The following is a 17,432-nucleotide window of genomic DNA, read 5'->3' on the forward strand; positions in this document are numbered from 1 at the left end:
AGGTTTTCTTCTTCGCCTTTGTTTTCTTCTCTTCATCCTTTTTGTCTTCTGACTTCTTCTCTAGTTTCTCTTTCCCTGTCTCTATTTATTCCTTCTGTGTTGTTGTAGTGACCAACAGTTGACTTTCAACATGATGTTCCTTTACTGGTGGTGGATGCATATCCACACTTTGTTTAGTAGCCGGTGCCTCCTCTGCTTTCTTTTATTTTTCAATCTCCTCTTCCTTAGTTGTGTCTTTGACCGGTTGTGGATTTTCAACAGTTTGTTCTTTCACCGATGCTTCCTCTTCCTTATCATTTGAATCCTTTTGATTATCCTCAGTAGTAATATTTACATTTGCAACTGCACTTACATTGATTGGTGTAGTCTGAGTCTCTCTTGACTGTGCATTCACTGGTTGCTTAGTTGAGCTTTTGTCTGCTTCGTTCTCTTCACCTTTGTTCTCAACCTGTTCTTGCTGAGTATCCAATATCCATTCATCAACTTCAAAAACATCTACATTGTCAGCAGTGTTAACAATATTATCAACATCACCGGTATCATCATCTGTTATATCTATTGGTTCAATATCAACAGGGTCATCATACAAGTACTTATTATTCGGCTCAAAATCTGTAGGCTTAACACCTTTAGGAAAATATTCTCCCTTTAACTTAACAGGTGCATCATCCTAATCTTCTTCAACTTTTTCTTCTTCTACAGGGATGAGACCTAAAGATTTCTTTATCAAAATTTCGGTCTCCTTTTGGACTGATTTAGTATCACCTATTAACATTCTAGTCAGTCTTTTCTTGGATCTACGAAAAGATTTTGAATTTACTCGTACATCTTCTATGTCTTCCTCATTGGCTTCCAGTTGAAGGTGTTTAAGAGTGTAATCAATAAATTATTTATCTTGACTAATGGCGGCTTGCCATCTTGCATCAATAATATTATACAAAGTGTCTAGAATTTTCCCTTGTAGCTCAATGAGGGCTCTACTAAACTTGTTCATATTGAAGATGACTGCATCTTCAATCTCCCTTTGTTGACGTCAGACAAATGAGTAAATAGTATGTTTAAACCTTTGTAAATACCATACTCCTTAATAATCTTAATCATTCTAGTGAAAGAATCTTCAAGTGTCAATATTTTTGTAGCTACTTTACCTTTTTGAGTTGTCTTCTTCTTCTTAGCACTTAGCCTTAGTGCTCTCTTATCTTCTTCTGATTCTATTTCCTCAATATCTGTCACCGGTTTGTGATATTTCTCCTTCTTTCTTTTTCCGGTTTAGGTAAGCACAACAAGAGGTTCAACATTTTTACCTTTCCTTTGGAATTGTATTTTAGAGGGTTTCCCTCTTTGGGATTCAACAAGCTTCACCTTAGTTTCTTCTACTTTCTTCTTCTTAGTTGCTTTGGCTGCTCTGGTCTTACTGGTGGGGGTACTTGTTGGTACACTGGAAGTTCCACCTTGTTGAGCCTCAAATTTTTCTCTTGCTGCAACTATCTATTCTTTTGTGAATCTGGTCTGCTCAGCAAATGCTTGTACCTCTTTTCTTACTTTCTTTGCAATCATCGATTTTTGTACTTCAGAGTGCACTTTTAGTAGTTTCTCCTTGTAGGTTCCAAACCTCTCAACGATGGTATCGACAGGTTGAGCTAACAAATGATCAGCATAAGCAACAAGTAGATCTTTATCTACTTCATAACCCATGGGCATTACCCATGTGGTCCTAGGAATAACAACTTCCATCAAGCATGTATCTATGTCAGCCATAAAACAAATAAAATCCTCATACTGATTGACTACCACTTCTGGTATGCGTTCTCTAGTATGCATTTCCTTCTGAAATTTCTTAAAATATCCTCATGAAATATCATCAAACTTGTTTTTCAACATCCTAATGTTGTTCTTCATCTGCAATAGGGCAGGTATCCCAGTTATCCATTGTACATCACCAATACTAGGGAAAAAGTTTTGGAAATAAAAGAATAAGCCCATGATAAGCTCTTCAAACTTGAATCTCAGTTTCTTGTCTTTCTTGACTGCTTCCAAATTTGTCACTAATTGGCTTCTTATTGCTTCATAGAGATCATAATCAACATCATCCTTAATCATCTGGTAGGTAGTGTGAATAGCTATTGTCGGTATACTATTCATTCTGCTTGAATAAAAAATTCTATAGCCAATCACCATAGATGCAAATTTAATAGCAGGATCATTAATTTCATTCACGGTCATGGCTCTTTTATCCCATCTACATCTAGTTAACTTCACAACATCATCCTTAGGTTATAGCATGGATTGCTTCCTTAGTAATTTTATGAGGTCTGTCCAACCACATGAACTGATCATGAATGCGGCTCAAAACAAATCTCACCAACTCATCATCAAAATCATCAATGAAATTGATCGCATGATGAAAACCTTTATCGGCTACGCTTCTGAATTGATCTTTCAATCTTCCGTGTTCATTACATAGAGATCTGTCTTGCTCATAAATAACTATAACTCTCAAATCTTCAATTTTGCAGTGATAAAAGGATCTTACATCCTCTACATGCAAAACACCATTCAGTAGACCAGATAGGGTATCGACATGGTCAGTTTCCTCCGACTTGTATGGATGTCGTTTGTATTTAGGTCTTTCCCTCTTAGTCATATCAACTAGATGCAGAGTATCCATACTACAATATGCAAATCACCAAGCAAAGAGTAGAATTTATCAAATAAATACCTCTTCTGCCTTGGGGCTAGGGTTTCCAACTGTAAAAAACTTTCAATATTCGATCACTGAATCAAACTTCACTTATGTCGCCTCAGATGCTGGAAAATAATCTGAATGCTGCTAGCACAAACTTATCTCTGCTTTGCTCACTTCACAGAGTTCTCAAGATGCAAAATGACAGATAAAATTTAAAAGTTTCTATTTATTTGCACTTTAATTACTGCAATAAATGCATTTACTGACAAAACCCTAAAACGCCTCAGCAAACTCTAAAGCATATTACCGGTAGCAAAAAATCAATGATATTTATTGGTTATGATCCAAAAACACATCAAAACATCAAAATGGATCAGAATATGCAAATTTAACTTACAAAATATCATCCAGGGGTTCAACTCAAGATTTGACAATAAGCTCACCCCAAGTTGTAGAAACAACTTAGTTTTCCAGAGATGGATTCTCCATATTAGGTGAAGAATATGATTCCTCGGATGGTTTGTCATCACTCTTCTTCTTCCAGGTCTTATTCATCTCAGCTCTGGTTTCTTCAATATCAACCTTCTGCTTTCCTTTTTGGCCTACAAGATGATTCACCGATTGGTTCTTCTTTGTTTTGCAAAACTTTGCAATGTGTCCCGGTTTGTTGCAATGATAGCATGCCATTCCAAATGCTCTCCAAGGTCCTAAGTTGCCTCTACCTGTTTTTCTTCTGTAGTTCATTGCCACATGTCCAAAATTGTTGCAAATTGAACAAGTCACATTGAATCTCTTTTCCATCTCATAAGGACTAGACCGGTTAACATAGGGTCTTTGCCAATTTGTGTTCTTTCGGTCAGTGTAATTCCTTCTCCAATCACCAATAGGTCTTGGATTCATGTGAGGTGCAGGATTGTTTGCTCTATATTTGCATTCAACTGGTCTATGCCAATACATGTTGCATGTATAACAATAACCTTCAAATCTCCTAGGCACATATCTAGTATTAGGCCTATAACCAATATTAGCATTAGATCTTATTCTACAAACATTAGTATGTCCTGGTTTATGATAGTTAAAGAAAACAGGTTCGTAGGCTTTCTTACCGGTAGGTTTCCGAGCCTTAGGAGCAGTTTTACCTTTATGCATGTCGCTCTTGGTACCAGAAGGTTCACCTTTCTCATATATGTTGTATCCTAACCTAGATGTATCACCTTTCATCCTCTAAGATTGCATCTGTTCATCCAGCATAGAGGAGCTCTTGTTGAATTTATCAAGCTTCTCATTGGCCTCAACAAGTTCCTTTGTAAGACCTTCATTTCTTTTCATGAGAGTCTCTCTAAGAGATATTGCCATTTCAAGATCTATCTATAATGCTTCTTTTTCTTCTTTCTCCTCATGCTAATGTTCATACAAAGCTGCATTCTCCTGCTTGATCTTAAAGATTTCATGCTCTTTATCTCAGTTTTGATCCTCAAACTTTTCTTCTATCTTCAAGTTCCTCACTCATCCGGATTGCAAGTGCTTCCAACTCTCTTCTCAGGTTAGTCTTCTCACCATTCAACTTCTCCACTTCTTCAACCAATGCATCAAAGTTTGTCTTATCTGAAGAGCTGCTGTTAGAGATCTCCAACAATTGTTCGGTCAGTTCCTTCCTTTTAGCTAGTGATGTCTTATACTTGCCTCTTAGGGTTTCTAGCTCATCCTTGGTTTCAGCCAGTTGTCTAGCCATCTCTCTATAGCTCATTCCTTCACCCATATTTGCCTTAGGATTAGAGATCCCTTCCAAGTGGTTAAGCCTTAAGAAAGTTAGGCTCTGATACCAATTGATGAACTTATAAGGCACTGAGAGGAGGGGTGAATCAGTGAGTAAAAATAATACAAATCTAAATATCAATTTCACTAACTTAAAACTCAATAGATATGTAAGAAAAAACACCAAGTATGCAATCACCACACAAAGCATAAACCACATGACACAAGAGTTTATATGTGGAAAACCCAAAAGGGAAAAACCATAGTGGGAGTTAGTACCCACAAGATCCACTATCTGTAGTATAGAGATCTGACTGGTTAAGGTCTACAACACTCTGTTAGGGGAACACCCTGTTAGAAGTGTCTATGTAAGGTTAAGAGCTTTACAAAAATGCCTGTGAGGACCAGCCCTATTAGTAGCTACCCAAGTAACTAGGATTTGCAAACACAAGCTAATGTGTCACTTGGTTGGAGGATTTAATGATCAGAACTGTTAGGCTCTGATTGCACCCTGTTAGGAGTGACCTTGTAAGAGGATTTTCTTGCGACAACTGTTAGGAAGACAACAAGTACAAATGATCTCAGTATAACACCTTCTGTGTCTGATAAGATCCGCTTCAGAACATTACAACATCACAAAGATTCCATCTCTTAGTTCCTCTAATCTTCGCATTATTAGAAATACAAAATTTACTCATTGCATATCACACTATCAAGCTCATGTATATATATATATATATCTTTTCATACCTCATCACACAATTAAAATTATCATAAGGTCCGCTAGAACCTTATTACAATTCCCTAGGTTCAATGCATATAGACAATCTTGCATTGCACGCTTTAGTTATGTCGGCCACCAACATAAAAAATCCAATTCTGTGTCGTTTTACCGATCTGAGTGATTTTCATCACTACCAGTTGACTATGTTTCTTGATCTCTGCCTTGTTGATCAAATCTCATTCATCTGATCAAATCTGCTCATGTGGTCATGAACATATCTTCATCTGATAGTCATCAACGTTGCTACAGAACCACACTCCTTCATCCTTCATGGATTTCATGTACCAGTTGTCAGTGTGAGACTCTGTCAATCATTTTACCGGTTAAAGTCCTAATTACCGGTTCTGATAAAACTGTCTCTGCTTTACCGGTTAAGTCTAGCCGATTGAATTGTAGGACTTAGATTACTCAAAGAAACATAGTTGCCATCAATGACAACATACAAAATAGTCATCAATCATAAATCTAATCTCTATGCACAACAAACATATACTGGTTGCATCAAGCAAACACATATTACATTATATTATTGGTTGATCAAATGATCAAATGCCAACATTCTTACACCTTAGGCTCCCTTTATACCATTTTGTTTTGACATGTACAATACTTTATTTGTTTCTTGCTATTGCTAATTTATGGGTATCCGAACATGTAAGGCTCCCACAAACTAATTATTATTTCTTTGTGAAGGTCAAGATTGGGATATAGGTAAGTAGTCGAAGACCTAATTGAATGTTAAGTTTTTTTTTGGTCAAATAAGATTAATGAGCCTCTTAAGACATTGTATGTATCATTAATCTCTAAACTTGTTTGCTCATTAAAAAAAATCCTTATGGTTTACCTATTATTTACATCTATTGGGTGTTTGACTCTCACTAATATATCTACCTATAATTTTCCCTTGAAGTGTCAGCGTCTAGGACAAGCCCCCTATACATAAAGTTTGCCTTTATCATTATTCTTCTCTAAAATCTCTTTCAACATTTATTGTGTTTATCTCAATACATTGTCATTAGCTTTAAAGTATATAAATGTGGTTGGAAAATATTTAGTTGTAGGGCTAAAAGAAATTTGTGGATCATCTTACATCAGAATACACATTTGTTAAGATTTATTAATTAATCAAAACTTAGAATATAACATGTTTTTTATTTTCAATTAATTATTAAATTTGATCAAACGCACACCTTAATGTTTGGATAGATGTCACTACTAATTGTACCCTAAAAAGCTTACGTGGCTACCATTGGTGTTTATTAGAAATTTCAGTGTCGATTACGAAAATAAGCGCACACACTAATTAAAAATTAGAAAGCATGTCAATTAAAAATTAAAATAGATCATTTTTTTATTTTCAATTAATTAATAAATACAGTCAAAATGTGCATTATATTTAGATAGATGTTGCCGCTAACTATGCCCTAAAAAAGTTCATGTGGCTACCATCAGTGTTTAGATAGATATCGTTCCTCACTATATGCCCCAAAAAAGCTCATGTGGCTACCATCAATGTTTAGATAGATATCGTACCTCACTATGTCCTAAAAGATTTAGATGACTATCTTGATATTCATTTAGAAAAATATGTTATTAATTAAAAAGTAAAAATACACAAAATATTTTTTTAATTTCAACGAATTAATAAATATGATCAAATGTACATCATGATATCTAAATAGATGCCACTGCTGATTATGCCCCTATGTCAGTGTTGATCTATCCCTTAAAACTCTACTTCAGACTAGTCTCTTTTATCTGCTCCAGCCAGACCCACTTCCAGTTTCTCATAAACCTATATGCCCAATCTCTAATTCTTCCTGATCTACCAAACAAACTCTATATTTCTTGCACTGCGCTCCGAGTCCACAGTCTAAACCTACTTCAATGTTCCAATCTGATCAAGACAAAACTGTCATTAATTCCCAATGGAAAAACTGTCATTAATTCCCAATGGAAAGTCTACTATTATAAATGGTAACGTGTTTGAACCAGATGAAGAAATGGCTAGGAGGAGGGCCAGATCGACTCAAAAATTCTTTTGTTGAACGTCAAGTGAGTATGTATATCTATCTATCTATAAATAGACAACAACAACTTGGGCATGAAACCTACAAATAGACCTTTGACGTATAACTTCATTTAATTTTTTTAAAGAAAGGTCACATTCTCTGGGCAATCATGTGAGCATTCTTGTAACTATAGTTATGATGAGAAGAGAACCTTAAAAAACTATAGAGCAAATTGGTATAAGCTCTTTCGTTCTAATTTAAACGCACAGTGTGAATGAATTGTTGACAATTAGGTCAAATGGCTGAGCTTCTTCTTTATGGGCATTTATAGAATCAAAAGGGACACGCTTTCTATCAAGTCATTGTCGCTTAAAAGTTGGCATGGAAGAACAAATATATCAGGCAAACCAAATTAAATGGGTGGCAAATAAAGAGGATACAGCTGTTCTATATGAATACTTTAAAATGTGTGTTTTTTTTTTATTAATTAGGGGGGAAGTTCTTTTATTTTACAGCTTTTATGGTGGGGTTTTGGTTGGTCCCTCTCATATTGCAAATTTGAAACACTTTCTTAAAAACCCGTCATGATCTTATATGTTTAGATGATTGGAAAGAATTTGTTCTAATAAGATTAAAATTAGGAGAGGCAACAAAATCAGAGACCGAGGGGGAGTGAAAACTCATAAACAAAAACCTGCTGCTAATCAAATCCAACAAAAACCAAAATACCAACAAAAACCAAAACACTAACAAACCCAGAGACTAAAACCGATAACCAAACGCAACTAGACACAACAAAACAACAAAAAGAAACACCCTCCCACCAAAAGCATGAACCGATGGCTTACCGGGTGGGAGAGAACTTCAACTTCCTATCCACACAAATATCTTTACCCTTATCTAGCATAGAGAGTTTTTTGGAGGAATCTTTCTTGAAGGAAATAGTCGGGGAGTCCAACATTTCTTTCACCTTTGAAACACACGCTTCTAACCCCATTGTAGATGGGAAATCAAGATGTCTTCTTTCTTAGCCCTCATCCTTGCTATCTCATCTCGAATGCCATGGAGAGAAGCAAAGTTCTTCTTTGTGATTTCCTTGTGTTGGTTAAACATATTCACCATAGTCTACCTCATTTCTTACTGATTTCCCTGGAGAACCTCCACCATCTTGACCAAGTCATTCACATTCTTTGTTTGACCAATTTTGATGCAGGAGCATCCCTGGTTCTTGGCAATCTTGCATCACCCAAAAATATTTCCTTTCAGTTTCTTTATTCTTTTTAGCAGTTTTGTTTATGAGAGTTACCAAATGCCTTGGCGTTGATCATTTCTCTTGCGGAGCTAGATTTGAACTTCAATCTTGTTCATCTTACTTGGTCTGGATCTGTGTTTCATTTGGATCTCTTTCCGGCAAGTTGTCGCGTCCCGATTGGCTGACAATTTTCTGTTTCCCCGGATGCTTGAGCTTAATGGCTAGTTGGTGTTCCTGGATCTTGCAAAGCAATTCGTTGATTTGTGGAGCTGACTTATCATGTGTAAGATGATCGTCGATGCCTGTTTGACCCTCTTGTTGGTCCGCGCTTCGTGGTGATTCATTTCTGGAGGATTTTCATCTCATCTTTTGGCCGACCTATCTACACGTTTCATTTTCCTTTCTTTGGGGAATGTGATCTTTCTTGGCAGTTGGTCGACCCTGATGTTCCCAGATGCTATTTAATGATGTACTTGATCATAGTAGATGCAATATTTAGGATATAGAATAGTAGATTGTAGCTTGAATCTAATGTTTGCTTTGGGATTTATGCATAAGGATGTATTTCTGTAATAAGGCAGTTGCCCACATGTAAACCGAATATTTCTGGTAGTTGTATTTGAATCAGTGAATTGATCCATGCCTAATCTGGCATTCTCTCTCTCTCATGTGTTGTTTTGTGTTGTTTTGATCTTGCTACATGGACCAAACTTCCTCTTTGGGGAACCTCCTATCCATGGTTGTACAAAATTTTCTCTGTGATCTGTTTAATGGAATTGTCCACCGCTTCCCATTTCTTGATCATCCCATTAAACTTCCCAACCTCCATCCAAGCACTATGCTCATACTCATCGTCTTCCCAACTTGATGATTTGGACTCCACTTCAAGGATAGCTTCGAGTTTATCAATCTTCTTTTTTGCTACCTCAAATTGACCTAGTAGCCAACAGATAATCGATTCATGTTTACTTAACCCCTCACACAGTTCTTTAAGCTTAGCCACAAATAGGGGATTTATTCCTCCTTAAACAAAGCACTATGAGGAGAGGATTTAGGCAAATCATAGGGGAAATGGGGGGACTAGGGGTTAATCTCTTTACTCTCGAAATTACCTAGGGCCCAATCAGACCCAGTAGACCAAGAAGAGGTTGTATCCTCCGACTCCTCTTCAACAAAGACCATTTTACGAGCCAAGGTTTCACCAACAAGGGGGCCCAAAGAGGTCTTGGATTAAGCATTTCAAGAGGGATTAACTGTAGTAGGCACATTTTGAGGTTTGGTAGAAGCAGTAGCCGTAGATTGGTTTTAGGGCCAATGGAAGGGCTTAAACTCAAATGGAACTTACCAAAAGTGGATAGGTGATAGTGTTCGACAACACCACAAAAGGTGGATCACTCACCAAAGGTGGAAAAGTGCAAACATTGCATCTCACCCATACTTGGACTATCCTACAAGAGTAAAATAAAATCAACATATAATATTAAAATATAATTTTATTAATCACAATTTAAATATATGCATATACAATAAAAAAATTGTAAACATGTACGTGCAAAAAAGTATATAATATAATTGTCTAGGGCAAATGAAATGACTGAAAGGGTACCATGTTGGACCTATGAAATTTGATCCTCTATCATCAACCATTAAATCCCACATAGATATACAATAATACTAATATATCTTATAAATATTAATTTAAGATGTGATTCCCACCTATTATTTAAACATATGTATTAGATGGTGGTGTGAAGCCCATCTATTCAATTAAAAGTTATATTTTAAAATATTAAATATTAAATTTAATACAAAGTATTATTTTATTTTGACATATTATGCAAATTATACCTTTGATGCAGACATGTAGGTGTACAATTTGTTGTAGGAAAGGTTGATTATGTACCACCCTATGGTGCTACACCTTGAAATGCATAATTTTTGTATCAATTTAAAAAAATATATCATTAAAAATCTATTTATATTTATAAATTTTAATTATTTAATAGATAAAATTTTATAATTTCAAATCAACACACCCGCATTTGACCACAATAGACCTCATTCATCAAATCATCTATCAATACCACATCATCTAATGTGCCACCTTGATGACCCCTACTACTCCCATAAGATCGACACTGATAATGAGAACACACATGGGAGGTCAAACCATATGCACCCTCTTGATTGCTATATCTCGCAAAGCATATGCATTACAACAATTTGGGCATATGTGAAAGCTAGGGGTGTTGAACACTCAACACAACTGAGAGAGGGGTGTTGAATCAATCTAGAACTTCAAAAACAATTATTAATCAACTTACTTAGAAATAGCATATAAACATCAAGCATCAACACATGAACAACATATTTAAATGGAAAACCTAAATAGGGAAAACCCATGATGACAATCTAACTCACAATACGAATAATAATGTTTAAAATATTTTAGGCATACACCAAAGGAGAACTAGCACTTTAAGGACTTCTAGAACTAAGGCACACAATGTTGGGCAAGATACAAGGAGGATTTTCACCAATTGAATAACACTTCTTCAAGACAAGATACAAATTGTTGCCGAAGGACTCACTATCAATCGACAACGAATGAAATAGTTGAATTGAAATTGAGAAGGATTCTCCTAATCATGAAATTACCCTTGAATAACTAAGTCAAGTGACCAGCATCATGGCAAACATTTTTTATATTCTCCATTGTCACAACACACTATCTTGCAGAATATATCACCTTTAAAGCTCTTCTTAAACTGACTTTTGCATCACCAAAAACTCAAATCTTCTTGCATAATAATTCGCATACACTTCTCAAACAATTTACTTCACATCTACATACAATTCATCCATCCACAGATCTTACATATGAGATACAAAAACAAAAACCTAATTGAGAGACAACCAAAATAGAATAAACAACATTACACAAAATAAGCTACCCAGACCTAAAATACTTAGATCGGTCCACTCTAGGAGAAAGAGAGAACCAAAACATATCACAATAAATCATTCCACAAATGATCCAAGAATTCACACATGCTAACACATACTCCAAAGGGCATTACAAAGTGTAATGTGTAGAAATAATCAACTAGTCGGCCACATAACCACTTCCAGTGCAAAATACTCCATGCAAATCTCCACAAGCCAACGTGAGACCCAAATTAACATCTCAATACATATCCAGACCAAAAGAATATGATACATTAAACTGCAATGCAATTAGCAACATGTCTGAAGGGCACCAAAAGCATTCTAGACCACCTTGAATATGAGATGGCACAACCAACATCGAAAAAATATCTGCAACATAAAACATAATTTCGCAACAACCAAAAGTATATTTGAACCAACATCCATCTCGATAACCAAGATCTAACAAAGCTTATCTGGACCAACATCCATCTATTTAACCAAGTTTGACATCAATGACAACAATGACATCCATACATGTGCAACAAGGGGCACTAGAGTTGGATGGTCAAGATGCTATATCATCATGTAAGACAAAAAGCTTGGATAAATGTGTATCATAATGCACAATAGTGTCAATCAAGATAGAAACTGCACCATGGAGATTTTGTACCTCCATACTCTCCTTGACGACTGCTCGAACAATCACATGATGAACGAGTTTTTGTGCGAGTGATCTTTGATGTTGACAAGTATCTACCCATCGAGCTCCAGGTCTATGTTGGGAAAAGCCTCCACCTCTACCTTGAAAATCCCTCATATCAAAATAATTGAGAATTTTATGAAGGATAAACTTGTAGTATATTATTTTGAGAAAATAGAACAACACCTCATAATTATTACAAGGAGGTTGGTCAAATACCATCCACCACCTATCCCAAAAATTATTTCTTATAGCACAATGAATACACCAATGTATTGGCATCCTCTTTGAATTCAGAGGAAGAAGTTCATTGATTCTAGGATCTATAAAGATCACTCATATTTGTGCTTTGCTTATCTTTTTTTTTTCAATACATTTTATGACAATCCCATTGCATAATATTGATAGCATGAATCTCTCTAAGTTTTCCATTGATTTATCTTATTAGTAAGTGTGTTAACATTCATTATTGTTTCTTCCAATGTTGAGGAAAGGGATGGGTGATGTTGGTTTGATGTTGAACCCCTCAATTTTGAAACTAATTCAAAAAGCAACTTTGTTTTGTTCTAGATGCTCTAACAAATCTTCTTGTCAAGTTGTCCAAGGTTTGTTGGAGGGGTTTGATGGTTAGGCATCCTAGGGTTTTCCTTGGGAATTTCATCATTCAAATTTTTATTGGGGTTCACGGTTTACATGAGCGGCTATCAAATATTTTTTAAAAAATATGAAATTGATAAAAAAGCAATTCATTTTTTTAAATGCAAACAAATTTTAAAATCTAATAGACAAAGATAGACAACTTATCTCTTCTACAATCCGGAATCGTGATGACAAGTTGTGTATCATCTAACCAGATTAAAATGTTTTGAAAAGTTTAGAGTGAGAATTTGACTAATCAAAATGTAGGGCGTGGGCATGAAGAAATGATGGTGTTTTTTTTACAATTTTACATAAGAAATACACGTGCATGTTATTCTTATTTAGAATAGAACACACATGTTTCTCTTATTAAAAAAACATGATTTAGAATAACATGTATGTGGTATTTGAATTCATTCAAAACATGTACATGTTTTGCTCATTTTTAGCTTTGTTGGGGCATTTGGCCACATTTTTGTGCTCCATCTTGGTGCACATGCTCAAAGTGGTGGTCAATCATTTCTCAATTTCCATGTTACTACAAGTCTTAAGCATCTTAAGGGTTTTACATCTTATAAGTGCAATCACTTATTAACAAACTCACTTCAATGTATATGACAAAGAGGTAGCTAATATGTAGTAGATATTTGTAACTAAATGTCTACTTGGTCATTTATAGATCTTGAATCCAAGACTCCTACATGAGAAATTATAACAACATTCTAAGCTATAGTTATTTTGACTAGATTTGCTCATGTGATTGTAATATAGATTTGATGAATGTTGCAAAATTCTAAGTCATTGCATTTGTAACGATTATTTCTATATTACATATATCCTCATATTTAAAGTTTGAAGATGCATTATTAAGCATGTGTATAGTGGTTGATATAATATCTTTTTTGTTGTCTCCGTTCTTGTTTTTGTAAACTACAACTTTGTAACCCAATGTAACATTACAAATGTGAAAATAATGATACTCCATTTACTTAAAATGAAAGGTAACAGTAACCAACAAAATAGGAGTAGGAAGTTAGCTGGTGTGCATTTCACGATTCAATCTTATTTGTAGAAAAACATCTCCAATGAGCTTCAAGAGTTGTTATCCTTAGAGAACCATGTCTTACATGTTTTCATTAGCTCAATAGAGGCTATATGTGCACTAGATTATTCCTTGGTGTAGTGATAAATTTTAAAATTTTGGTCCAACATTGGATACTATTGCAAGTTTATCTATTTGTCTATCTTTAGTTCTGATTAAATGTAGCAAGAATACCTTTAAAAATACTCTCTTGAGTTTAGTCAAGCCCAAAGTGAAGGAGAGATTATCCACTCTTAATAACTAGCTTCTCATCACTCATTCATTGATGATGAGTTCATCCATCCATGCTTCAAGAATGATATTTCCCTAGCCTTTATCAATATACCTCTGTCGATTCTCTTTTTTCATGTTTGTCTTCTTCATATAAATAACTTTAGTTTTAAAGTATATTTAAGAATAATTGAATAATATTTTATTGTGAGGTTGAAGAAATTTGACACTTAACATTGATTCGTGCTGTCTATCAAGACATAGAATACACATTTGTCAAATTTATTGACTATGCCATAAAAAATCACGTAGCTACCTACCGTCAGTGTTGATCTATCCCTTAGAAAGCTTGTTTAGACTGTTCCACCCAGGCCCACTCCACTTTCAATCTGATCCAGACAAAATCCCCATCAATAGCCAAATGGAAAGTCTGCTATATTTAAACTCAATTATTATTTTCTTGAACGTCATGTGAGTATGCATATCTATCTATCTATAAATACACAACGACGACTTTGACATGAAATATACGCATGATAGACCTTTGATGTATAACTTCATTTAAAAAACTTTAAGATGTCACATTATCTGAGCATATACGGCATTCCTGTAACTATAGTTATAATGAGAAGAAAACCTTGAAAGCAAAAGAACTGGTTGGAATGCACTGTGTGAATGAGGCGTTGCCAATTAGGTCAAATGGCTGAGCTTTTGTAGGGAGAAGATGGAGTAACTTATCTATATGGGCATTTATAGAATCAAAAGGGACACACTTTTTATCATGTCATTGTCATTCAAAAGTTGGCACACAAGAACAAATAAATTAGGCAAATTAGATTAAATGAGTAACAAAATAAAGAGGATACAACTGTTTTGTATTAATATGGTGGCATGTAGTTGTTTTGTATTAATTATGAAAAGTTCTTTGTTTCAACGGTTTTTATGGTGGGGCGTGGGTTGGTCTCTCTCATATTGCAAATTTCAAACATTTTTGGAGCCTGTCACGATCTTATATGTTTAGATGATTTGAAAAAAATTGTTATCATAAGTGTTTATCATTGTTTACTAATTAGATTGTGTGATTTTTTTTTTAAATCAACGTTTTCAATCACACTATATGAAAAGAAAGAAATGGGATACAATTGAGTTGTATTAATACTCTAACATGTAGTTGTTTTGTATTAAATGCGTAACAAATAAAGAGGATACAACTATTTTGTATTAATACTCTCACATGTTGTTGTTTTGTATTAATTATGAGAAAATTCTTGTTTCAACAACTTTTATAAATAAAGAGGATACAAAGTTGTTTTGTATTAATACTTTGGCATGCAGTTGTTTTGTATTAATTATGAGAAAGTTCTCGCTTTGACAACTTTTATGGTAGGGCTTTTGTTGGCCCCTCTCATATCGAATTTGAAACACTTTCTCACGAACTTGTTACGATCTTACACATTTAGATGATTGGAAAGAACTTGTTATCACATGTGTTTATCATTGTTTACTGATTAGATTGTGTGATAATTTTTGTAAATCAATGTTTTGGACCACACAATGTGAAAAGAAAGAAAGAAAGAAATTGTTTTCTAGTTAGATTGTGTGGGAAATTTTGTACATCAATATTTTGGATCACACTATGTGAAAAGAAAGAAAAAGGATACAACAATTTTGAATTAATACTCTCATATGTAGTTGCTTTGTATTAATTGTTTAACAAATAAAGAGGATGCAATTATTTTGTATTAATACTCCGACATATAGATGTTTTGTATTAATTATGAGAAAAATCTTGTTTCGACATCTTTTATAAATAAAGAGGATACAATTGTTTTGTATTAATACTTTGACAGATAGTTGTTTTATATTAATTACGAGAAAATTCTTGTTTCAACAACTTTTGTGGTGGGAATTTAGTTGGTCACTCTCATATTGCAAATGAAACACTTTCTTTGGAACCTACCACAATCTTACATGTTTAGATATTCGAAAGAACTTCTAATCATGAGTGTTTATCATTTTTTTAAGATTAGAATGTGTGAGAATTTTGATAAATCAACGTTTTGGATTACACAATGTGAAAAGAAAGAAAGATGATACATCTATTTTGTATTAATACTCTAACATGTATTAAATGTGTAATAAATAAAGAGGATACAATTTTTTTGTATTAATACTTTGATATGTAGTTGTTTTGTATTAATTATGAGAAAATTCTTGTTTCAACAACATTTATAAATAAAGAGGACACAACTGTTTTGTATTAATATTCTGACGTGTAGTTGTTTTGTATTAATTAAGTAAAAATTCTTGTTTTGATAGCTTTTATAAATAAAGAGGATACAATTATTTTGTATTAATACTCTGGCATGTAGTTGTTTTGTATTAATAATGAGAAAATACTTGTTTCGACGACTTTTATGGTGGGGCTTTGGTTGGTCCCTCTCATTGCAAATTTGAAACGTTGTTTTAGGAACCTGTCACATCTTACACATTTAGATGATTGGAAAGAAATTGTTATCATGACTGTTTATCATTGTTTTTCGATTAGATTGTGTGATAATTTTTGTGATTCAACATTTTGGATCACACTATATGAAAAGAAAGAAAGAGGATACAATTGATTTGTATTAATTTACTCTAACATGTAGTTTTTTTATATTAAATGCATAACAAATAAGGAGGATACAAGTATTTTGTATTAATATTTTGACATGTAGTTGTTTTTTTATTAATTATCAGAAAATTTATATTTCAACAACTTTTATAAATAAAGAGGATACAACTATTTTGTATTAATACTCTTGCATGTAGTTGTTCTGTATTAATTGTGAGAAAATTCTTGTTTCAACGACTGTTATGGTGGGGCTTTGGTTGGTCCCTCTCATATTGCAAATTTGAAACACTTTCTTAGGAACTTTTCATGATCTTACATGTTTAGATGATTGAAAAGAACTTGTTATCATGAGTTTTTATCATTGTTTTATGATTAGATTGTGTGAGAATTTTTGTAAATGAACATTTTGTGTCACACTATGTGAAAAGAAAGAAATTGCTTTATGATTAGATTTTATGGGATTTTTTTTTAAATTAACGTTTTGGATCACACTATGTGAAAAGAAAGAAAGAGTATATAATTGTTTTGTATCAATAATCTGATATGTAGTTGCTTGTATTAAACATAACAAATGAAGATGATATGTAGCTATTTTGTATTAATACTCTGACCTATAGTTGTTTTGTATTAATTCTGAGAATATTTTTTGTTTCAACAACTTTTATAAATAAAGAGAATGCAATTGTTTTGTACTAATATTCTCACATGTAGTTGTTTTGTATTAATGATGAGAAAATTCTTGTTTCG

General features: G+C 33.9%; 1 protein-coding gene across 1 annotated transcript in view; it reads right to left on the reverse strand.

Moving 5' to 3' along the window:
- Positions 1 to 202: 202 nt before the first annotated feature.
- LOC131874011 (uncharacterized) overlaps positions 203 to 17,432 on the reverse strand; it is a 75,936-nt gene continuing 58,706 nt past the window's right edge. The window contains exon 2 of the mRNA XM_059217213.1: positions 203 to 627. Within this exon, the coding sequence (XP_059073196.1) occupies positions 203 to 627 (425 nt within the window). The remainder of the gene's footprint in view (positions 628 to 17,432) is intronic.

Source organism: Cryptomeria japonica, chromosome 3 (assembly GCF_030272615.1).
Source record: "Cryptomeria japonica chromosome 3, Sugi_1.0, whole genome shotgun sequence".
Lineage (NCBI taxonomy): Eukaryota > Viridiplantae > Streptophyta > Pinopsida > Cupressales > Cupressaceae > Cryptomeria > Cryptomeria japonica.